This window comes from Hyperoodon ampullatus (assembly GCF_949752795.1).
Source record: "Hyperoodon ampullatus genome assembly, chromosome: 10".
NCBI classification, from domain to species: Eukaryota; Metazoa; Chordata; class Mammalia; order Artiodactyla; family Ziphiidae; genus Hyperoodon; species Hyperoodon ampullatus.
This window is the reverse complement of record NC_136923.1, coordinates 85,742,684-85,768,425: the sequence shown is the minus strand read 5'-3', so window position 1 is coordinate 85,768,425 and position 25,742 is coordinate 85,742,684. Positions and strand designations below refer to the sequence as shown.

The 25,742-nt window shown below is 43.7% G+C and overlaps 1 protein-coding gene across 3 annotated transcripts in view; it reads right to left on the bottom strand.

Annotated features, from left to right (window-relative positions):
* RIPOR2 (RHO family interacting cell polarization regulator 2) overlaps positions 1-18,407 on the bottom strand; it is a gene marked incomplete at both ends in the record, with an annotated part of 214,228 nt that extends 195,821 nt beyond the window's left edge. For all 3 annotated transcript variants that reach the window (XM_079712740.1, XM_079712741.1, XM_079712744.1), the window contains one exon: positions 18,332-18,407. In XM_079712740.1, the coding sequence (XP_079568866.1) occupies positions 18,332-18,407 (76 nt within the window). The remainder of the gene's footprint in view (positions 1-18,331) is intronic.
* Between the last annotated feature and the right edge of the window lie 7,335 nt (positions 18,408-25,742).

The window sequence follows — 25,742 nt, the reverse complement described above, 5'->3', positions numbered from 1 at the left end:
AAATCTTATTTATATAATATTACCCCAATTATTTTATACAAAAATGTTTGTAAACAGAAGTCTAGGAAGACATACTTCAAAGTGTTAATAATAGTTCTATCTAGATGGTGGATTACAGAATTTTTTATGTCTCCTTTGTACTTTATTTTACAAATGATCTCCAATAATATGTATCACAGTAGATCTTATCTAAAAGCAGCTAGTATTGAAATTTGCCTGTGAGTAACACTGATTTGTTATTCTTTGAATAATAAACCAAAGTAAATGTCCTTTTTTGTTAGTGGTAATTGTGCAAGAAAGAAAGCACATTTTTTCCCCTTAACCAAAAGATCATTCTGGGGCTTCCCTGGTGGCGCAGTGGTTGAGAATCTGCCTGCTAATGCAGGGGACACGGGTTCGAGCCCTGGTCTGGGAAGATCCCACATGCCGCAGAGCAACTAGGCCCGTGAGCCACAACTACTGAGCCTGCGCGTCTGGAGCCTGTGCTCCGCAACAAGAGAGGCCACGACAGTGAGAGGCCCGCACACCGCGATGAAGAGTGGCCCCCGCTTGCCACAACTAGAGAAAGCCCTTGCACAGAAACGAAGACCCAACACAGCCAAAAGTAAAAATAAATAAATTAAAAGAAGGCTCAACATTAAAAAAAAAAAAAAAAAAAGATCATTCTGACTTAGTTCAAGAATGAATATAGAACTGAGCTGACTTCGAAATGCAACATACGGGAGGTATGTTATATTTTCCCTCATTGCAATTAACTACGTTCTCCAACAGTCAATTTCCCCTGTGCTATCCAATGAGTCAATCTGATATTTCAGCTTGATTCTTAATGTGAATGAGACACATCAACATAGATTAAGATGGATGTGTCTGTCATTTGTAACGGGTTTCCACAGGACATCTCCTCCCACCAGTTGCCTTCTTGATACGGACAATTTCTAATTTTTGACATCCTAATGTCTAGCTGTCTGACAACCTCTGGTCCAAACCACTTATTAAGCCCTTAGTTTCTGCTTTCCCTTCTTATTACCAAGAATTACTTATTAAAGTATTCAATGTCGATTGGATAACCCTGATGAGCTAAAAGAAAATAAAATTGACAAATAATTCTGTCAAAACACTTTTAGCATGTTGCATAAACCCTATTTCCTGGACCTATATGACTAGCCTGTTAGCTCTTTGGGGATAAGACTCATATCTAGTTTATCCTTTGTTTCCTTTGTACCTAGAATAGTGCTCATTTTCTGGGTGTTTACTGATGATGGAAGGGAGGTGAAGAGGAGGAAGAAGAGAGGGAAAAGGAAAGCATTCCTGGACAGGCGACTACATGGGAAAAACCTTGAACGGAGGGATGAGCTCTGGGCGTTAGAGAGGCTGTGGGGAGACAGCCCTGCCTGATAAGAGGGATCAGGTGGGGGAGTTATGGGCGAAAGGTCGTGGCACATATGGCAAGACTGTGAAGGGTCCCAGCATTTGGCTGGGGAGTCTGTCTATAGCATGAGTTGGTAAGGGACCAGACTGAAATCTATCCTATTATACGAAATAGCCACCCTACATACCTTAATTCTTTGAATCAAATAATTGGATTATAATGAAGGTTGGTGGCAAGGGGACCTACATATTAGACTTTTAAAAATGCTCTGTAACTATATAGAAATAAACCCATAAATTTAATGGGATTAGATACTTTTTAAGGTATAATTTACATGGAGTAAAATTCATCCTTTTTAGTGTACAGTCCTATGAGTTTTAACAAATGTATATGATAGTGTAACCCCCATTACAATCAAGATTTAGAAGAGTTCCATCATACAGAAAAAGTTCCCTCAGATCTCTTTGTAGTCAACCTCTCCGTCCAGCCCTTGGCAACCAATGATTTGTTCTCTGTCCTTATAGTTTTGCCTTTCCCAGGATGTCATGTAAGTTGAATCATACAGTGTGTAGCCTTTGGAGTCTGGCTTCTTTCACTTAGCATAATGCATTTGAGAACAATCCATGTGGTTGCATGTAACCATTCTTTTTTTTTTTGCTGAGTAGTATCTCCGTGTCTAGATGTACCACAGTTTGTTTAGTCATCCACAATTGAAGGGCAATATATTTCTTTTTAATATAACATATATAACTAATATTGTATCTTCAATCAGCCCAAACAAGATTTCTCAGTTTTGGAGAACTGTTTACTAATTGTCAAAGATAGTTGGAGACAGGAAAAAGAGAAAATCCAAGTATAGTATAAATTAATTTTGGAAATGTGAATGTCACTGTCCAGTAGACTCATTTTCAGAGCAGTCAGAGAGAGTGAATGATTGAAGGTCTCCAGTTCTGTGTCCTGGAGTGGCCTGACCCTACACTGACAACCCACTACGGTGTCTCTCTAGGACATGGAAAGCTATTTTTTATGTTTCTAGCTACACATTTGAAAAACGAAGTTGCCATCTTTTTTGGGTTCACAACATTCTCGGAGGCCAAGTTTGTGACTCTGGGTTAAATATCGTTAGGTGAGTAATGAGACATGTAATCATGCCCAGTTAACCTCCAAATATTCACACTAAATGGAGGGAAGAAGAGCCAAGAAAGAAAGAGAAGGTGGGCGGGGGAAGGGGAGCGGACAGGGAGGACACAGGTGTACATGGGGGTGTCTGTCTCTCCACTGAATGGGCACTCGAAGCCCTCTCTGCCTCATGCCCGCTCCCACCCACAGGTCCTGGTGTTCACGTGGGTGGTGCGAGTTCTATGAATTTTATCTAAGATATAGTCAAAGGCGGAAAAGGGTAATTTAAAAGCTTCTACTTATTTAGCACTATGGTTCTTATAGACAAAGAAATTCAAAGAAGTGCCAGTGCTGTTTAAATTTTCTGCTACTTGGAGATAGTACCTTGGATTTATATAGAAACTATCTACTGAACAATAGTGCTCTGGGAGGCCAGAGCTAGGGGGACACTGGGTATCATGACAATGAGACCTTTCAGGGTTAGAAATGGAAAAGCAATGGGGCCTTTAAAAAAAATGACAGAAACCGATAAGGAAGCTCATTTTATTCCCCTCATCCCCACCCCAGCAATAGTTGTGTCATAGAAGAAGGGAAAAGTAAAAGATCTTCTGAATTTAAACTGAACTTCTGAGGACAAAAAAAAAAATGTTTTTCTTTTACTCTTTGCATAATACAATTGACTGAAATAAAAACTAGATGCTGGAATTGAAAAGACCATACATTTGTCCAAAGAAAATGCACACAGGGTTTAAAAAGGTATACTTCCTGTGATGTGATGACTATGAATATTCCAACATGGCTCTGGAAACACTGATTTTGGACTTCAAGGAGCAATCGTTCCCTTCACATAGTCCCTCCATGAGTCATTTTTGTTCAGGAAGAATAAGAAGTTGATTTACCTAGAGGTCAAGAATCGGAGCTGTAGGAGACTGAAATACAGGCTTGAATGGAAGGACTGTAATGCATTGATGAGATTCTTTCTGACTCTAAGTGATATTTTATTTGTCCTTTAACTCATGGTATTTTGAAGCCAAATTCTAAGTGTATTCATGAGCAAAAGAAACTGAAGAAATTGCATGGGATTAAAAGTTACAGAGACTAGGTTTTTCTGAGGTGAGCCATTTTTGAAAGGATTGTGTTCAGAAAGACAGTTTTACAAATGAATGCTAATTACAGGTAAAACTAAAGGTGAACAAAAGCACAAAATGCTACATAAGGGGTTTTTTATTCCCAGTGCTGTATAATCAATCAGGGCTATTGTGTGCGGAAAAGAGGGAAGTTGCTTCCATTGGTTGCATTTGGCTGTTAGTACATCTTTCTTAGATATTTATATAGGTATGCATTTCACCACATGTAGAAAGGAGAGTTGAGTTTCATTATTTCAGGTCTCACTAGTTCAGTTTATGACAATTCACATAAAGACAGGCTAAAGTCTACCTTTGCTTAGCAGATAAAAATAAGGGACTGAAGGGTAGATTGAAGAGATTAATCTTCTAAAGCACTTTGGAAGGTCAGTATGTAAACAACGGTGACACTAATTATAAATCCTTGTTTCTCCTGAAAAACAAGAAGCCTCAGAATTTCTGGAGGCGTGACTTTTGTTACTCTATTTTGAATTGCTGTACATTTTTCTTTTCTTTTTCTGTCCATTTTTAAAAGGGAAAAAAATTAATGTATACTTTTAAAGAAATCATTTGTATGAATTTAGAATATGAACTCCCCTGTTATTTCTTTGACTTGGTGACCCTTCACCGTACAATGGAGATTACAGTGGTCTTAAATGCAAGACCCTGACAATTTTGAAGAGAATAAACAGAAAAATCCTGAGATATGGAGCAGGAATTCCCTCTGGACGGAAGCTGGCAGGAGATAAGAGGCTGAAGGCCTGGAGGAAATAAATAACACACCTGCTCTCCAGTGGGGGCAGAGAGCAACAAGAGGCAGGTCTGTCTGTCTTTGCTCTGTCCATCCATTCCATGGCTGCTGAGATGTGGGCCCGGAGCTGGCCCCAGGGCGCCCCACAAGTCCTGACACAGCAAGGCCAAAAGGAACCACTCAGGCAAACGGCACTTTTTGGGTCTGCCAGTCTCCCGTAAGCAAGTGTTCAAATTTTCAAATATTAAAAGAAGAGTAAAAGCCCATGAAGGACTTCCTGATAAATTATATTTTTAATATAGAAAAAATTAAATTTTAAAGGCATACTCTAATCTGCTAGACTAAGAACAGAGATATTTGAATGGTTCCTCAGGCTGACAAAATATTTTCACGTGTGTTATCTTCCTTAATGCTCAGGACTATTATGAGGGGTGGATTCCACCCTCCCGGTGCAGCCCAAGAGCCTAGAAACGCGAGGAAGCACACGGTGTAACGGGGCTGGTCAGTGGCCCAGCCTGTGGCGGGTCCAGAGAGGAGGAGTGCAACCGTGACGTATGAACTCAGCCCCAAGGTCAGACAGGAAAGTCTACGAGCGTGACCTCTGCGGGAGGGTCAGTGTCCAGACTTCAAATATAGATGTGCAGTGTGGGGTTTCTGTTTCTCCCTGCTCGGCGCAGAACGGAGGGCATACATCGTCCCAGCTCCGTCAGTAAATGGGTCACCAGGCTCCCGATGGCCACGTTACAAATGGCAAACTAGGAGCGGAGCCCCTTCTGAGTACGGAAGGAGGCATCTTCCTGTGAGCGTGGGCGCGGCCTTGAACAGAGTTTGTGCTGCGGAGGAAAGGGGCCCCTGGGTGTGGGTCACCACATCCTGGTGCGACTTCAGGTCTTGCCCTGTTCTGCTTTGCGCTTCAACTCGGCTCGGAGGCAGTGCCACGTGGGGAGGCACAATGGTCAGAAGCCACCACCAGGATGGGAAACTCACTTAACAGTTGGGAACAGGCAAGTTCCCTGGGGCAAGGGATCACTAAATGGGGCTGGGACCCTGGAGGCAGCGATGCTTCAGGTCGTGGAGGGGAAGGCGGGGCGGGGCGGGGCGAGGTGGGAGGTGGGGTTGTGTGTGTCTGCTTTCAGTTGCTTTTGGAGAAGACAGGGGGCGCTGTCTGGCCAAGACAGGCACTAGCTCTGAGCCCAAGGGTCCTGGGTGTTCAGGTTTCTTTCTGAGTGGGCCTCGTGGTGGGCCCGTCTGGCACAGAAAAGAATCCAGGGACTCAGGGTAGATATTCCATACAGATTTTAACATTTGGTTAGCATTTTCCTTCTGTATATTTCTCAAACACTTGTGCGTGTAGCACAGCATTGGAAGATACTGTTCCCAGCAGACACCAAATATCTCTTTGACTGCTGTCAGACATTGCTAGCCCTGGAATCCACCTTTAGGAGACTCCCAGAGCTGTGTGCATTTCAACTGGGCCCACATTTTGATATTTGGGGAAGCATGGTAAGATGGATTTTCTGAATAGACAGTACAGGAAGCTGGAAAAACTGCTAGACTGGGAGGCAGCTGATTTGGGATTGAGTCCTGGAGATAAAATTTCTTGCCGTGAAAATTGCTTTGGACTTGTACAGAAATGACTTTGAATCCTGGCTCTGTTTTGCTACTTAGTAATCCTTTAACTTCTCTGAGCCTCAAAGTCCTCACCTGCTAAATGGTACAGTGACCAAACTCGTAGGGTTTTGGAGGAGGATTAAGTGAAAGAAAGACTCATATAGGGCTCCCCTGGTGGCGCAGTGGTTAAGAATCTGCCTGCCAATGCAGGGAATATGGGTTCGAGCCCTGGCCTGGGAAGATCCCACATGCCGCGAAGCACCTAAGCCCGTGAGCCACAACTACTGAGCCTGCGCTCTAGAACCCGCGAGCCACAACTACTGAGACCACGTGCCACAACTACTAAAGCCCGTGTGCCTAGAGCCCGTGCTCCGCAACAAGAGAAGCCACTGCAATGAGAAGCCCGCGCACCGCAACGGAAAGTAGCCCCCGCTTGCCGCAACTAGAGAAAGCCCGCGTGCAACAACAAAGACCCAACGCAGCCAAAAATAAAATAAATTAATTAAAAAATAATAATAATAATAAGGGCTTCCCTGGTGGCGCAGTGGTTGAGAGTCCGCCTGCCGATGCAGGGGACACGGGTTCGTGCCCCGGTCTGGGAGGATCCCACGTGCCGCGGAGCGGCTGGGCCCGTGAGCCATGGCCGCTGAGCCTGTGCTCCGGAGCCTGTGCTCCGCAAGGGGAGAGGCCACGGCAGTGAGAGGCCCGCCTACCGCAAAAAAAAAAAAAAAAAAAAAAAAAAAAAAAAAAATAATAATAATAAGATGGGGAATTCCCTAAAAAAAAAAAAAAAAGGAATGACTCACATAGTGCCTGGCACAAGTTCTGTCCCCCGATAAGTGAGGAGTGACGGGAAGCAGTGAGTTTGGTTTGATGTGGGAAGAGGAAAGGTGAGAATTGGGCTGTGTCTAGGACGGAGGGGGACATCATTTCCTAGTACAGCTGGAGGCAGCAGAATCCTGGAAGCGGTTACCCCTGAAGAGGTGATGTAAGAAGGGGTGCACAAGAAACCAAGTGCAAACTCCTGGCCTGGGCAAAAAAGAATTTTTTTATGTATGTATGGAGAGGGTGAGTGGTCTGACTGATGTCTCCCAGATGCTCAGAGGCAAGATCTGGAAACAAATCCCATGCCCTTGGCGGGGACACTCACATCTCACCGCCCCCCATCACCTTCTCAGATGATACTGAAATGGAGTCCACATTAGGAGTGAGGGTGAACAGAAAAATATGTAGTCTCTCCCTGAAGATTAAGTTTCTCATCTTAAAAACCACACAGCTTCATTTCAGCTGTGGAGGAAACAGAAGGAAGTCGATTCCTTGTCCTTTGGGAGAATGATAACGGTGTGTGGGCTGCTCAGCTCAAAGCTGTACTAGAAGCATAAAACTAAACTACATGATTTCCTAAAGAAATCAAGATGTTCTTTCACTCTTTTCTCTCTGTGTGCTGGATGTTATTATTTTAGATGCAAAACACAGAATTTTAACTTGAGTTAGGGAAAGAAAACGGAGAGAGTAAGAACAAGGCAGCCAGAAAGCTCTTGAACCCCAGCAGGACTCCTGGCTCCTCTGTGACTGTGTCATAGCTTGTCAGGGCCAGCACAGCCTCCACTAGAGAACGGCTCTTCCCTCTCTCCCGTCCTGGTTCTCCTGCCTCCCCTGGCCTCTGCTCTTCTACATCAGTCTGGGTCTCACATTGGGAGGAACAATCCCTGACTTGTGTACAGGTTCTGCAATCACATACAATGTCAAAGAAAAAAAATGTAGGGTTGCTACCTTCTGAACCATAATCCTTTAGTGCTGATTGAATAAAGTATCCCTGAGTAGTTCCCACTAATATTCCCAGGGCACAGATGAGGCACATTGGGACCCCAGAGAGGTTCCTTGTCCTTGATTTGCCTAGAGATTCCCAAGACAGGTACAGAGCCATGAGGACCATGGAGACCTCAGGGGCTCTCCACTCTGGTGATCGCTCTTTGCCCATGCTTTTTGATGATGAGAGATCTTACCACCTGCACATGATTATACCTTATAAAAATACATCCAGTAATGGATACTACTCTGCAATGAAGATGCACAAAGGTGCATGCAACAACATGGATGAACCTCAAATGTATTATGCTAAATGAAAGGAGCCATACTCAGAAGGCTACAGGTTATAGACTCCATTTGTAAGACATTCTGAAAAAGGCAAAACTATAAGGACAGAAAGCAGACCATTAGTTGACGAAGGCCTGGCTTGACTACAAAGGAGCATGAGGGAATGTTTGAGGTGGTGGAACTTTTCATATCTTGATTGTTGTGGTAGTTACACAACCATAGGTGTTTGCCAAGACTCACAGGACTGTACACTAAAAAGTAAAAGTGCTCTTTTAAAAAATGTACTCTATGTAAATTAAACCTCAAAAAACTTGACTAAATATTTTTAAAGAACCAGTAACAAAGATTAAATGACATACATATTGAAGTGTTTAGAGTGAAGTGTATGGATGTCTGTAACTAACTTTGAAAGCATTAAAAATAAGATTTATTGATAGATTGATAGAGGGGTGGATATATGGGTAGATATAAGATACAGCAAGTATAATAAAATATTAGTGGTAGAATCTAGGTAGTAGTTATATGGATGTTCCCTCTATAATCCTTCTAACTTTTCTGTTATATAAAAACTGTTGCTTGTGAAATCTCGGAAAACATTAAAAAATACATCTAACACATCCCTTCATCATCTGTACCATTTAGAGGGTGCTTGCAGGCCCACAAAATGGCTTTCATCGTTTCTGATAACTCAAAAGAGCATCCTTTCTCTCCCTTTGAAACCATCCTGACAGAAGCAAAGCTTCCTCTTGGTCCACAGGGGGGAAATCTCTTGAGATTATTTGCAGGCTCATTTACATGAATTTGCTATCCTCCCATTAACACAATATTAGCAAGTAAGTCCTTTATGGGTTTTTGTTACTTGCTTGAAAATTGAAGGATTGGATTAATTTGACTCTATTCGTACACAAAACCTCAGGGAACAAAGCTCTGGGCAGCAGCAATTCAAAGAGTTATTAGCAAATATCCTAGACTCTTTTTCTTGATCTTGCCGGACTCTTTTTGGGTGCAGGCTCAGGTTTAAGATGCCTCTTCTCACTCCATTCTATGATGGAGCTAAGTGCCAAGCTACCCACCCCTAAGCACAAGGACATCCTGGTGCCTTGGGAACCAGGCACCAAGGGCACCAACCTGCAATGGGATAGGGAATGGTCTTGTTCCCAAATCACCCTTCATTTTGGTGGGGGATGAAAAGATTTACCCTTCAAGGACTGTGTGTGGGATAGTTTTCTGAAGGTAGATACATAAACCCTCTCCTGATTACCCTGGCCTTTTAAACACTCCTCCTTACCATCTGAGTACAGAGAGGCCGGCACGGCACGGCTGGAGAGTCAGAGACACCCAGGCTATGTGAATAATTAAGCGAACAGTTCAGTCCCCATCCAATACAATCCACTTTTATAATTATAATAATTTTTTCAGGAATAAGTGAATCAGATTAGATACATTTAAACTGCCCAAACTCTGCAGGCCTCCATCTGAATTTGGCTGTATGGATCCAGTCTAAAGATATTTATGGCCATTGACTGTCAGAAAGGTATTCAAGTTATGTTGTTAAGTGAAACAAGCAAGTTGCAGAACAGAGCCTATGAAAATAATATATTGAGTACGTTTTAGAAAAAGAAATGGGAGCACTATGCTGTACAATGAGGGGGCTGGGAATTCTAGATGACTTTCCCTCTCTCTCTTATGTGTTTCTGAATTGTTTGAGTTTTATACAACAAAGACATAATAGCTTTGTATCAGATCAAAACAAACTAAAGACATTTATTTTTTAGTGCCGCAGCCCAAGCTCACAGTCATCACATTCTTGACAACTGGGGTGTGTCTGTGTGTGTGTCTGTGTATGTGTACACAAACATACGCACATATTCCTGTGCAGTTAAACAGTTTCTTGGATCTTGATATAGAAAAACTGGTATTCACAGAGTGGCTTGTTTTTAGGCTAACATATTTCCAGATGGTTCCTATCCCCTAAGACCCTCCTTCCCCCCAATGGAATACAGTGGCTTAATGCTACTGAGAAAATTTGCTACTTTGGTAATTTTCTGCTTCCAACCAGAGTCCAAGTTGTTATTCCAGTGGTTAACTTTTGGGCTCTTTAGATCTGTCCACCAAGAGCCAATCTGAGGATTGAAGGCTTTAAGACCCGCCACCAAGCTCTGAGTCCTCCAATCCCGCTGCTGTTTTCGTCCTTTTTAATTTCAGTTAGTTGTGTTCGAATTTGTTTCTTCTTCCTCTCCTTCCCCTTTCCCTCCACACCCTCTCTTTTGTCCGTCCTTGGCTGGAGATGGCTAAAATATCTGTCCAGATCGATGTACATACAAAGAGAGCACTTTCTCAACCAACAGAACCCCCTTGAATTATTCAAAGTATCTCCCTTTCTCGGGTTTCCCATGCTTTTTAATCCTTGACAGTATAAGCTGGAATGGGGCATTTGGAAGTAGCCCTCTGGGACTCAATCACTCAGGCAGGAAGGCTGAGGGTAAGGCTTCTATGGAAAGCAATTAATCTTCTGGTTGATGAGAAAACAGGTAATGTCGTGTTGGAAGCTATATAACTAACTCTTACACCAGTATGAATACTAGGCTCCCTAAACAAAATACAGTCAAATTCTCGGTAATTGACAGAACAGCTGGTAAACAGGATGCAGAACCGTGGAGAAACGCAGGCCCTGGGGGGCCAGCCTGCCTGCTGTCTGGGCTGCGGCTGTTCACGGGCGACTTTAGCGGGTGGCTAGACTGGAACCTAGGAAAACATGTGACCCGTGGTTTACAGAAATGTTCTAAAAGACTTCTTTATTTGGTTTTTTTTTTACACTTGGGGTGATCCCCTTGCTTACCTCCTCCCAAATCTTTAAGCTTATGGCTTTAAGGGAAACAGGAGCCAAGCGAGGGATTCATGGGGTGTAAGACAGAACAGAGCCACTATGGAAAACAGTATGGAGGTTCCTTAAAAAACTTAAAATAGAGCTACCATATGATCCAGTGATCCCACTCCTGGACACATATCTGGAGAAAACTCTAATTTGAAAAGATACATGCAGCCCGATGTTCACAGCAGCAGCATCTACAATAGCCAAGACATGGAAGCAACCTAAATGTCCATTGACAGATGAATGGATAAAGAAGATGTGGTACATATATACAATGAAATATTACTCAGACATAAAAAAGAATGAAATCATGCCATTTGCAGCAACATGGATGGACCCAGAGATTATCATACTAAGTGAAGTAAGCCAAACAGAGAAAGACAGATATCATGTGAAATGACTTGTATGTGGAGTCTAAAAAAGTGATACAAATGAACTTATTTGCAAAACAGAAACAGACACACAAACATAGAAAACAAACTTGTGGTTACCAAAGGGGAAAGCAGAGGGCAGAGGGTGCTAAGTTAGGAGTTTGAGATTAGCAGATACAAACTACTATATATAAAATAAACAACAAGGTCCTACTGTATAGCACAGGGAACTATATTCAATATCTTATAATAAACTATAATGGAAAAGAATATGAAAAAGAATATACATATATAACTGAACCACTTTACTGTACACCAGAAATTAACACAACTTTGTAAATCAACTATACTTCAGTTAAAAACAAAAACAGAGAAGACCAGCCTGAATCAGCAACAGCAGCACTAGGAATCTGACATTTGGGAGTAATTCTAATTAAGTCAGATCAATGGCAAGATACTGAGGCAGCAAGTCAGGAAAGGCAGCAACAGGGCTTCTGCTGTGGTCTAGGACGTTTGGGTGTCTGTATCCAGGCTGAAAAGGTCAATCTGCAGCCATATGGCTTCCCTAAGCTGGTGCAAAATCCCGGAGGGGAGGAGCCCCGAGGAGAAACGTGAGAGTTGTTCCAGCCCCACAGCACGTCTGCCGACCCTCCCCAGATAACAGGTGAGCTGGGCGGAAAACCGATAGTCAGCAGGCTGCTCTGTAAGCTGATGCTGGGTCTCTGGCGAGCAGGGGCCATCTGCAGAGTGGGCGGCCCTGCGCGGTTGGAAGAGGCTGGGAAAGGCGCTGTGCACACTCCTCCATCCATCAGCCCCTGGCTACCTGGGGCCTGCCCAGCACCAGCCCTTGTCTTCCGTTTCACCTGGAGACGCAGAGGTATTTAGAAAAGACTCCAAGGCCACACCGGGTAAGGAATAACCGGTGGGGTTCTTACCTCCTTGTGTAGGAGAACCGTCAGCCCGGGAGGGCCCCCTTTCAAAATCACACCCGCTCTCCCAGCCACTGTCCAGGGATGGGTGTGTGGAACTCAGACTGCTGCTTACGGCTCTCCTTCTTGCCCCATCACAATGGAGAACACCACCACACTGAGTCAGGAGAATGGCCGAACGAGACAACCACGTCACATCAACACTGGGAAGGAAGTGACAAGTGGTATCTTTGAGACAGCAGCATTCCCAAATCTCAAACGTGTATCAGCTTTGTCACTGTTGTCTTTTCAGGGACAGAGAGAACGCATTCCCATTGCTTCAGCTGGGTCCACAGAGGGTGTCATCCTGAGCCTCCTCCAACAAAGCTCTCCCCAGACATGGAGTTCCACCTTTCAAGGCAGCAAAGCAATAAGTTCCACTTGGGCTATGTCACCTGGATGCATTCACTTGTACTGCAAACAGCCTGGGGATCCACCACTGGGGAAAACACTCACCCCAGTTTCCCAGAAGAACAGGAGTTAACTGCACCCCCAGGGGCCAGTGGTTTTCCCCTGGCAGGGCTGGGTTGCCTCCTACCTGGTGTGTTGCAAGCTGGCCGGGTATGGGGGTGAAGTGGGGTGATGTTAGGATCTGAGTAAGAGGGGGCTGCCTTCTCCAGCACGGCATTTTCCCCAACCCAAAAGCGTGGTGGTGGCAACGGTAGCCCCTTTATCCTGTCCCAAAGGTCACCATTACCGTTACCAGTCTCTCGGATCCCAATAGCTACCGCTGCCACTTGCCAGGCACTTGATATATTTTATGTTTATAATCCCCCTAATAACACTGCGAGGTTGGTGTCGGTATAACAACCATTTTGGGTTTAAGGAAGTAGACATTCAGGGAAGTAGAATGACTTGCCCACAGGCCAGGAGCTAAGATGTAGAAGTAGGATGTGAAGTCATATCTCCCTGTTATCAAAGTTTATACACTTTCCAGGCTTTCTTCCCTTTCATCACCCCTAAACTTTAGCAGATTCAAGGGAAGAAAGGGTCACAGGGCACCCTCTTATCTGTGCCTACCTGACACTGCTGTCATCATTCAGAAAGCCAAGTGCCCACTGTGCTCTCTCTAGACCCCTTTTTACCTGGGGAGGTCTCAGTAAGCAGCTTGATACAGTTTTCAGGGTGTCAGATAAGCCTCTCCTCAAGATATCTGCCCGCCATCACATATTTGGGTCTTTCTCTGCTGGTATCTTTTATTTTATTATTTAAACAATGTATTTAATTGATGGCCTCTTTTAAAATGTGAATATCCCTAAGAAGGGTAACACATTACAGCTCTCATACCTGGGTTCCATTATTTTCCACCCCACACTATTATAGACTGTAAATAATGTAAATATCTCATTACAGACCCTGGCAGTGAAAAGAAGTGAGAGGGACTAGGGGAAACTGGACTTTGGGAGTCATTGCTTTAACATGATTATAAAATATGAATATAATTTTGATTGAATTCAAACCTTCTTGAGTACACTAGGTGCCAGGCATTTTGTAAGAGTTTACAGGCATTAGGAGAGCACATTAAGAATTGTATTCTGCCTGGGAGATTTGAATATAAACTATGTATTAAACAATATTAGGGGATCACTGTTAATTTTATTAGGCAGTTATGTAGAAAAAGGCCCTTATTTTTTAGGGATGCTCTTACTAAAATATTTAGAGTTGAAATGTCATAATGCCTGCAATTTATTTTAAACTATTTCAGTAGGAAAATAGAAGAAGCAAATATGGCAAAATGTTAACAACTGTTAAATTAGATGGGCATATGAGATTCATTATAGTATTTTCTCTACTTTCCTGTATGTTTAAAATTTTTTCACAATAAAAAGTAAAAAAGAAAAACAAAGCCAGTAGCTCAGAATCGAGGTTCTATTACAAGGATGACAACTGGGTTTTGTAGTAAGCAGAATTCTAAGATGGCCCCATGATTCCTGCCCCCTGGTACACATGCTCTGTGTCATTCCCTTATGTAGGTACGGGCAAAACTCATGAATATGGTGAGATTTTACTTCCATTATTAGGTTTTGGTATGTGGTAAATATTAAAAATTTGCAGGGCTTCCCTGGTGGCACAGTGGTTAAGAATCCGCTTGCCAATGCAGGGGACAGGGGTTCGAGCCCTGGTCCGGGAAGATCCCACATGCCGTGGAGCAACTAAGCCCATGCGCCCCAACTACTGAGCCTGCACTCTAGAGCCTACGAGCCACAACTACTGAGCCTACGTGCTACAACTATTGAAGCCCACAGGCCTAGAGCCCCTGCTCCACAAGAGAAGCCTCCGCAATGAGAAGCCCATGCACCGCAATGAAGAGTAGCCCCCGCTCACCACAACTAGAGAAAGCCCATGCACAGCAGCAAAGACCCAATGCAGCCAAAAATAAATAAATAAATAAATAAATAAATGATTTGCAGATGTAATTAAGGTCCTTGATCAGTTGATTTTGAACTAATCAAAAAGGAAATTATCTTGGGTGGGCCTGACCTAATCAGGCAAGTCCTTTAAAGGAGAGATTACAAGCAGCAACAGATACTCTCTAGTTGGCCTTGAGGAAGCAGACTACCATGCTGTAGAAAGGGCCATGTGGCAGGGAACAATGGGTAGCCTTTAGTTGCTCAGGGCCTCAGTCCTACAACCACAGGGAATTGAAGTCTGCCAACAACCACTGAACTTGGAAGGAGACAATGAGCCTCAGGAGACTGTGATCTTGGCTAACACATTGACTGTAGCACTGGGAGACTGAGCAGAAGACCCAGCTATTTCATACCCAGTGTCCTGATCCATGGAAACTGTGAGATAATTAATGTACGTTGTTTTAAGACAATAAGCTTGTGACCATTTGTTATGAAGCAATAGAAAAAAAACAAATCCAGGTTTCAACTGTTGTGGCAATTATAATTGATTACAAATAGCAGCACTATATTGGAAAGGATTCTAAGATTGGGCATGGCCTCCTTGGGAAAGAAAGATATGGAGAAAGCGGTGGTTGATTAGCAATGTCTGCACAGGCATGGAAAGGGTGAGTGGTGGCATTGTATACCCTCTATGGCCATTCAAGGTCACTTTGTATATTTGAGGAAAAAAGGGTTATTAACTTATTTTTCTCAATGACAGAATAACCCCAAGAGGCAACAACGCTTGGGTCTCCAAGTCAGAGGTGATGCTGACCTGTGAGAAAGGCCTCAGAGAAAGAGGACGGGAAAAGTTATCCAAGACAAGTCTTAGCAATTGAAAAACAATGTCTAGGACTAGCCTTGCAGGCCGGTGTCTGCAGTGAGAGGCTTCTCCATTGTTCCTTCCCTCTTCAGTGTCTTCATGCTTTCTCCCTTTCCACAGCCTCTAATTCTCTGCCTTCAAACATGCTCAGTGGTTCCATGAGTTGGAAAAATCAACCCCAAACGAAGTCACTTGATCCTGCTGCTATTTCTAACTCACCCTGACCCTGATACAGCAGAGCTCTTGACCATCCTGGAGGAATGTCAGAATCCCTCCTTCCTCAGACACATAGGCCAGAGAGGTCAGGACTAGCCTGCTGAACATCAAGCTTGGATTAAACATTTATTAACACATCATTGTTTCATATTAAAACCATGCAGACACCGTATCACAGTACCCAGATTTTAGTCTCATAATTTAAGCAAAATCAGTACAATGAAGCAGGCCTTTCTCCCAAGTTCTTGTTTTTAGAGGGAAGGCCAACCCCACCCCGCCAACAGTATGCAATAATGCAGATCACACTCCATCCTTTCTCAGTGACAGCAGAGAGGTTGCCCTAAATCTGTGGGAGCACAACTGTTTTCATACCAACACAAAATGAGGTGTCACAAAAACTGGAATTTAAAGTCAAAGGTAGGTGCAGCTGAAAGAAGCAGATGAATAAGGTGGAGACTCTGAAAAAAGTACTAAGAGCTTCTTCAATTATATTAAGGAATGATTTTGCTGGGTGCAGTTCCTCGTATTGGGGTGCCATTTGGAATGCAACCAGCCCAGCTTGCCCTCCTAAGCTAGTAGACTGTGTTTATTTATGTTCCTAAACCACTCATTCATCATAATTTAACTGTCTTCCCCAGGGGCTCTTAACACATGAGAAAGGCTTGCCAACATACAACTAGACTTAAGTAAACTATGTGATGGGCTTTTAATGAGAACAGCTAAACCAGGGCTTGGTGCCCCACAGCTGTCACATTTTGCGTTAGAGCACCCTATGGGCTATATTTGCAATTTAAAGAATTAATTTCCAATGTTTAAGCTTGAGAGCTTTCACTTAGAAAATAGCATTTTTTTGCTTTCCTTGAAAAAACAAAAAAGGGAAATTGGGAAATCTGGCCACCGGTCAGACCCCCATTCCTCATGCAAATAATCTGATGGCACTGAATGGTGGGTGCCCTCCTGTACAAGTGCTTTCCCATGTACCACAGTCTCCAACATGCCCTATTGCCTCCTCAGACTGAGGCCAAGTGGCAGTTGTAATTTATCATCGTGGTTTCACTATTGTTTTTCCCATGATAGAGATAAGAAGAAAGTGAGCTATTCCTTACCACCCTGAAAACAGCCCTTTTGCTCACTGAACTTAGCAGCATAGCCCCTCTAACCATTTGAATTTGCTGACATCTGAGTTAAATACACCTTTCCAGCAACAGACACACACCAATTTGTTACTTATTGAAGGATAGTGGTCTTGACACATACATCTTAGAATGCTTTCTCTTTCTCAGATTACGTCAACACTAAAATCTCCCTTTTGATCACCTCACACTGGTCAGAATGGCCATCATCAAAAAGTCTACAAATAATAAATGCTGGAGAGAGTGTGGAGAAAAGGGAACCTTCCTACAATGTTGGTGGGAATGTAAATTGGTGCAGCCACTATGAAAAACAGTAGAGGTTCATTAAAAAACTAAAAATAGAGCTACCATAGGATCCAGCAATCCTACTCCTGAGCATACATCCAGAAAGATGAAAACGCTAACTTGAAAAGATACGTGTACCCCAATGTTCATAGCAGCACTGTTTACAATAGCCAAGACATGGAAGCAACCTAAGTGTCCATCGACACATGAATGGATAAAGAAGATGCGGTATATATATACAATGAAATATTACTCGGCCATAAAAAATAATGAAATATTGCCATTTGCAGCAACATGATGGACCCAGAGATGATCATACTAAGTGAAGTAAATCAGGTAGCGAAAAATATTATATGATATCACTTATATGTGGAATCTAAAAAAATAATACAAATCAACTTATTTACAAAACAGAAACAGACTCAAAGATATAGAAAACAAATTTATGGTCACTAAAGGGAAGAGAGGAAGGAGATGGATAAATTAGGAGTATGGGATTAACAGATATACACCACTATATATAAAATAAAAAACAAGTGTTTCCTGTATAGCACATGGAATTATATTCAATATCTTGTAATAACCTATAATGGAAAAGAATCTGAAACTAAAACAATATTGTAAATCAACTATAGTTTAATAAATCATAAATAAATTAATTTAATTAAAGCTCACTTTTGGTTAGAGTTCCTGTCAACTCAAGGGGAATCTTAGTATCAGTTTGATAATTTAAGAAACCATATGATTGGGTCCTTAAAGGAAATGTGACTCGCTGATCCTTGAGTTTCACGCATTCTAACTACACCACCGATACCTGTTTGATTCAGACACTGCATTTTCCCCCCCACCATAATAAACAAAAGTTCCGATCCACACAACCCCTTGACTGGTATAAGTATTTGTATTTTCCATCAAGTGGAGAAATAAAGAAAAGAGGCCCTCTCTTGCTTGCTACTTGAAACAAAGTGAGTTTAGTTACCTCCAATTAGGATAGAGCTGTAGGAAGGAAATAGGGAGAGGAGGAATGGGTGAAAATTAAGACCACTGAAGAGGGTGCACAGGACATGAAGGAGGAGATGGGTGGGGGGAAGCTCGGAGCGGATCTGCAGGAGGGGCATAAATGCGTGTACTGGGAAAGGTGTGGAGAAGGAAGGTGGGGGCGGGGGGGTTGGGGGGAGCGGGCAACACCCCGGGACACTCACGGTTGAGCTGCCGCCTCCGGATCCTGTCCCTCCATGGCCTGTTTCTGATCCAGTGCAATCGTGAAGGTAACACCATGGTTCCAAAGCGAGGGTCTAATACCTTCTCATGGCTGGAGAGCAAAAGTGCTCGTCGCAATACAGGAAGTCAAGGCCAGACGTATAAAAAAATTTTTTTTTAAAGCTCTCTTCTCCTTTTTTATATCCAAGGCTTCCGTTGACTTCTTTTATCTTGAAACTTGCCTTTTCTTTCCTTCCCTTAACTCCTGACTGGCCCGAAGGCAGCTGCTGTGCTGGGCTGCCCAGCCCAGGCCTCCTGTGCCATGTTTTATGCATGAAGATGATGGGCCAGTAATTTATTCCAGCCGAGCCGATCACCGGGCTCCTGTGTCTGCCCCACGTCAGAGGCTGGGGGAGGGCAGGTGTAATCTGTCTGCAGGAAGAATGGCTGAAATGAGGATCCCTCTCTGCAGGCAGGATTGAAGATCAGAGCTTGGCTGCCAGGAACATGGGGCAGGGCTGCTGGAGCCCAAATCAGGGCAACAGTCGTCACATTTTAGGGCACATGATTTATTTGCTGCTGGGTCTCTAGTGCCGAGGCTAGCGCCTGGCACAGGGTAGGTGAACAATAAATATTTGTTGACTAAATGAATGGTTCAGTGGTAACCAACATCAGCACTTTACTGTGCCTGCACGAGCCCTTTACACCGGTTGACCTGCTATATTCACTGTCTTCAAAATGCTTATTTGAACGTTCTCACCCATCCCATTGCCCACACTTTTCTCTCCACCTGAGATCACACTCCCTCCTCACCCACCCATTCATGCTTCAAAATCTCATTTTCCTGTGAGGCTTTCCTGCACCCACACTGATGGGGCCGGCGCCCACGCACCCGTGCCTCTCATGCGCCTCATGCCCGGATGGCGCTGACTTGTTAGGGCTTTTGTTTGTTCGCTGGTTTGTCTTAATGAGCACGTCCAAATAGCGAGTCAGCTTCTTGGTGGCAGGAACTGTGTCTTCCTCTCCTGAGCCTACAGTGGTTTGCATGGGAAATTGGTGACATTGAGGAGTGGCTGGGGCAGCTTGAGTCTGGTCCCCAAAGCTCCGCCAGCCCCTCCTCAAGCCACCCCAAATAAATACACAGTCTAACGAAATACATTGTACTGGCTATAAAAACACAGCCTCAATTCGTAAGCCCTGGGCGCTGTGCCTGGCAGGGGAACTGCTGTTTATGATTGATCGCTTACTTTGCTCCAAGCTCTTCAATGTGCGATGTCAGATTACTCCAGACAGCAGTTATTGATCAAAGCCTCAGGAACAGTCTTGCCAAGAGGTCGGAGCTGGAAAAAGTGACATTCACGTTACCAAATTTAGCCCAAGATAATCCATAAGCTTGCAGAAGGCAGAAACTCTGCCCTCTATCTTTTGTATCCCTCATGGTGCCACTGAGGCAAAACTGCCAAGAGAGGGGGGTTGGGAGGGTCATAATCGCAAATAACTAGAGGTATGCTTTAGTCTCTGTGCCTTGTTTTCTTCGTCTTAAAATGGAAATAACCTGCACACCCCATGGGGTTGTGGAGATGAAATGAGATAAAGGTAAAATAACTCTTTAGTGGGGCTTCCCTGGTGGTGCAGCGGTTAAGAATCCTGGCAATGCAAGGGACACGGGTTTGAGCCCTGGCCCGGGAAGATCCCACATGCCACTGGAGCAACTAAGCCCGTGTGCCACAGCTACTGAGCCTGCACTCTAGAGCTCGCGTGGCACAACTACTGAGGCTGCGTGCCACAACTACTGAAGCCGGCGCGCCAAGAGCCCGTGTTCTGCAACAAGAGAAGCCACTGCAATGAGAAGCCCGTGCACCACAATCAAGAGTAGCCCCCGGTCGCCGCAACCAGAGAAAGCCCACACACAGCAACAAAGACCCAACGCAGCAAAAAATAAAAATAAAAATTAATTTATTAAAAAAAATAATTCTTTAGGGGTTGGTAGAGTGTGGGAGTACTCCTCGTCCAATTGGCACTATGCCTAGAGGTGAAGGGAGTACTTTCCAAAGCTGCAGTGCCCAGGTGCAGACTCTTAGTAGCATCATGACTTTAACATCACTGTACCTCAGTTTCTTCATCTGTAAAATGAGGATAAGAACAAGAGCTGCTGCCTTAGGGTCATGCTGATGATTTAGTGAATTAATACACTCAAAGGGCTTTGGGTTTAGCATCGGCGAACTGCTCCAAGTCATCAGTGGCTATTGGTCACTAGCCACGCAATTTTGTGAAAGTTAGCAAATTCCCTGGGTCTCACTTTCCTTATCTACAAAATGAGGTGGTCTGGGATACATTACATCCAGAGTCCTGGGTTTCAGTTTCCTATTGCTCCTATAACTAATCACCACACATTTAGTGGCATAAAACAACACAAATTTATTATCTTACAGTTCTGGAGGTCAGAGTCTGAAAGGGTCTACCAGGATTAAAACTGAGGTGTCCACAGGGTTGCATTCCTTCTGGAGGCTCCAGAGGAGGATCTGTTCCTTGCCTTGTCCAACTTCTAGAGTATTCCTTGAATCGATTTCCAGGTTATCTTTCTTAGCCTGAGGGACCATGACCTGGGCCTTTAAATCAAATGTAGTGACTTGGCAATTGTGGGTCTCGTGGGACTTTGTTGGTCCAGACAATTGCTGCTGGACCCTGAGCCCTCACTGATGTGCCTGCATCCCAAGCTTCAGTTTCTGAAGCGAGGGGAGGGTAGACACCAAGATGAGGACAAAAGCTATGGAAGGCAGCCATTGAGATTTTATTGTTGCAACTGGACATAATTCCCTAGAGTGACACACGCAGCATAAGAAAGCTGTACGTTTGAGAGATCTAGGATGGCTCTTCCAACAGTCTGGTCTGGTCTTGACCTGTACAACTGCTAACTGCAACACATTTCTGCTCATCATGTCACTTACCATAAATAAAATCAGGTAGCCGCCAGCTAGGCAAATTAGAGACGAGGGGAAACTCAGGGAGGCTGTTAGGGTGTTGTCGTCATGCTCCCTTCTGTTGTCACCTTCTTTCACCAATTGGCTCTTGCAAGTCTGCGCCCACGATGAACTTGAACGTGGAGCATGTCATACAAAATGAAGTACCCTTGTTTTTTTTGCAATCAGTATCAGACCTTCTTTCCTCCTCATTAAGCCACACATTTCCTCAAGCTTCTGCTGCATGAGTCACTGCTTTTCTGATGTACATAATTTACAAGAGCAGATGAGAGGGAACAGTGGGCCAGAGGGGGCGGAAAGTACAGTTAGGTCTAAAATGAGAGGCAGTTGAAAAGTTTGCGTTTCCTCTTCTCTTGTGAATTTACATACAAGTCTTGCCAGTTTACTCGTTACTATCATGGAGGGACCTGGAGGTGCAGGCAAAACCAGAAACAGAAGACTCGCCTCCATCTCTTACTGTCATTCCTTCCAGTCAGGTTGGCAACGCTGCAGAGCCCTGGCTCACACCATATGGTTCCTTCTCCTGACTCTTCCAGCTTTATCTCTTCTTTTATCAAGTACACACTCATAAATGCCTGCAGTAGATGGTGTGTGGAGTGTTATTCTCCCAAGGAACATTTTCATTTGTGTTAAGTGTAGGATATCAAGTTTTACACTTCTCTGGGCTTGTGATGCTATTAAGTTTTCATAAGTTGCAGAATTTCATGGTGAAATACAGAGAGTCTGCTAGGAGAAACGTGTTAAAAAGAATATGGAGAAAAGCATAATTATGTGATCCTTGCTGTTACATTTTTCCTTCAACTCATTTTCAATAAATGGAAGCTAAGTGTTATATTCAGGAGAAATATAAGGAGCACCAGCATGTCTGTTTCTACTTTAAAACTGTCCTGGGGAGAAACAGACCTTCAATTACTCAGTGGAGAATGGAAATTGCTAAGCCAAGGCACACTGTGCTCCTTTTAAAGAAAGCCATTTAGGAAAACTTGGTATTCTTTTAAAATAAAAGCTTATTAAACACCAGGAGAAAACAACAGCATGGCATCTGATTTCTTTCTCTCCTGTCACAAACACACCCAAAAAGGACAGAGGGTTTTGTTTATTCTTTGGAAACTGGAATGGGATTGAGAGCCAGATTCTAATTGTGGCTATTGGGCTGTCTATCTACCTGCATTGATTGAGTACTTACCAAGAAATAGGTTTTGTGTTGCATGCTTTAAGTAGCTATGCAATTTTATTTAATTTCCCCATATTCTTATTAATAAGTGGTTATTAATAATCCTATTTTACAGATAAAAGAGTGAAGGCTAAAGAGTGGTTACTCTAAATAGCAATGATCTAATACAGTACTTTACAGATTTTAATTTCAGATCACTGTCACGATAATCCTGTACCCATTTTGTAGGTGGTGGAACTGAGGCAGAGAGAAGTTCAGTAACTTGCAGGGTTCACACAGCAGCAGGTGGCTGAGATGAAATTTGAATTCAGATAGCCCAGCTCTGTATTTAACCACAACCTATATTAACTCTTCACATTAAGTAATTTAAAAACACTGTAGTGTAACTATGCACTATGCTCTACATAGTCAGTGCTTCTTAAGTTTGGCAATACCACTCTGTTTTTGAAATATGTCCCACGCAGCCTTGGCAAAGGCTATTACTGAATAATAAAGAATTAGAACATTTGACAACTCTTAGAGAATTATCTTAGACAACACCACATCCAAAAGCCTCATGTTAGAGAATATGAAACTGAGGCTCAGACACGTTAAGGGACACATCCGAGTTTGCACAGCAGGTTGGTGGATCCGGGCCAAGTCTTCACCCACCCCATCTCCCAACCTCAATACAGTGTTCTTTCCTCCGATGCTGAGATCAGATTTTCCAGGAGCTTTTAGGCCTAGAACATTTTTGGAAGATGGTTTTTGTGGAGTAGAGACAGAGAATTTTGAGTTGGATGATAAAAGAGAGGCAATGAGCCAAAGAGAGGGCAGTGCCTGCATTTTACCTGCTCTCCTCCTGTCAGACACAGCCCATCCCTGCCCTCTCCCTCCTCCTCTTCCTCCCTCTCAAACTGCTTCTAAACAGCACTTCCTATCTCAGTGAAGCAGCCACACCTTCCATCCGCTGCTCCCACCAGAGACGTAGGTGATCCTCCTCGTGCCCTCAGCCTCCTGCCCACATTCATTCAGGCCAACAGCTGATCCAATGGAATCTACCTCCTAGTTCCCTCCCAGATCCTCCCTCTAGCTGTCCCCACAGCCATGATCCTGGACCAAACCACCACCGTCTGTCATGTGAGCTGCCTTGACAACCTCCTCATTGGTGTCCTCCTGTCCCACTTTTGCCACCCACCCCAATCCATTTGCTCTTTATAGCCAGAGTAATCTTTGGAAAATGCAGGTCTGACTATAGGCTGCCACCACTCAAACCCTTTTAGTAATGTACTTCCTCTCAGGATAAAATCCACCTTCCTTAATCTTACTTCCAAGCTAACTACTCCCACAACAGTGGGGAAGAGGAGATAGTAATGAAGATGTTAAACCAATGGAATTGATGATTGATTTACTGGGAGAGAGAGAGAAAGGAGCCATTTGGGAGATGACATCCAGGGTCCAATTTGAAGCACTCACCACCTGGGCACAAAAGAGAGAAAGTGCCCGTGCACTGAGTTTAAGCTTCAGAAGGCAGAGACCCAGACCACGCCCAGAGAAACAGATACAGGAATGACTAAGAAAGCAGCTGGGTGTGGGGTTGTTAATTCGGCCATGCAATGTCTGTCCCAAGAGCCCTCGAAATTTACAACCACTATGAGGCCTCACAGAAGAGACTTGTTTTCTTCTGTGATTAAGGGCCCAGATATTTTTAGTTTGAAAATAATTTATTATGCAAGTCGTGCCTGAGTGACATCAGTGCAGCAGAGTTGCCCTTATGTGGCACAGTAGGGATAAGAACAAGGTCCGTTTTCCCAGCTGACTCCACCAGGGCAGTGGAGCAGCCTTGACTTAGGCAGAAGAAAAATGTTAGAGCAGTGATTGGTGTAACCACTGTGGTGGCTTCCTCCGGGAATACTCAGGATGTGGAGGAGAAATACTTCCTTAGTACATCTACTTTTAGAAAATTCAACTCCTCTTGTGGCATGGACATATATGCACTACCAAATGTGAAATAGACAGCTAGCGGGAAGCAGCCGCATAGCACAGGGAGCTCAGCTCAGTGCTTTGTGACCACCTAGAGGGGTGGGATAGGGAGGGTGGGAGGGAGGGAGACGCAAGAGGGAAGGGATGTGGGGACATATGTTTACGTATAGCTGATTCACTTTGTTATACAGCAGCAACCTAACACACCATTGTAAAGCAATTATACTCCAATAAAGATGTTAAAAAAAGAAAATTCAACTCTTCTTTGATCTTAATGTCACTGGATTTGGACTCTTCCCAGTCTTGTCACATGAGGAGGAGGTGAAAGACTCCATGATTCGAGGGCAGGTTCTCTTCTTTTTACCTTCAGAAACCATAGCGTCAGAATCTTCCAGACCTTTAGAGCTGGAGAGACCTCAGACATCACTGCTCCACTCTTTCATTTCACAGAAGCAGCAGCAGAGACTCAAAGGGGATAAATGTCTTGTCAGTGGCACAAAACCACTCAGTTCCTGAGGCAATATTAATACTCAGTTGTTCTGATTCATGGTTCAGGGCTCTTTCCATATTCGCAAGTCATTACAAAGACGTCTTAGATATAAAATATTTGTGGTTTTCAGCAATGTTTTAAACATTGTATTTTATGTGTGAACAAATAGCATAACAAGGACTATATTTTTAAATTGTGCTATAAAACGAGACATTCTCCAAGTTTCACCCAGCTTGTTCCCAAAGGGATATTTATCTAATTGGAGTAACGTGTATTTTTATGTACCTTTAGGATGGAGGGGGAAGAGACTGAAGGGAGATAAAGAAACAGTAAGGGAATCTCCTCTCCGTGATGTTTCTGCCAGGGGTCCTGGACTTGTGGGGATCTATCTAGGCTGCTTGAGGGAGGTCTTCAAAGGAGCCTGGAGGTCTCTTCCTTACGCAGTTCATCTAATTCAGGTTTTAAATATGCAGTAGGCACTGGGTACACAAAGATGAATAAGACATGGCTTTGCCCTGGAGAACTTAAAATCCATCAGGGAATGTAGACGGATGCACAAATTAACTCCATTACCAGATCCAATGTGATTGGTATTAGAGCAGCAGCATCAAGTCTTTTGGGAGCCTGGTTGTCAGAGAACCAGTTCTGACCGGAAGAGCAAATCCAAGGCATTTGAGCTATGCCTTGAAGATGGGCTGTATATCAAGGGATGGAGAGGAATGAGAAAAAAAGGCATTTGCAGCCAAAGACTCACATGAGCAAAGGCCATGGGAGGAAATGTGGGGGCACTGTGAACCGAGTGAAAG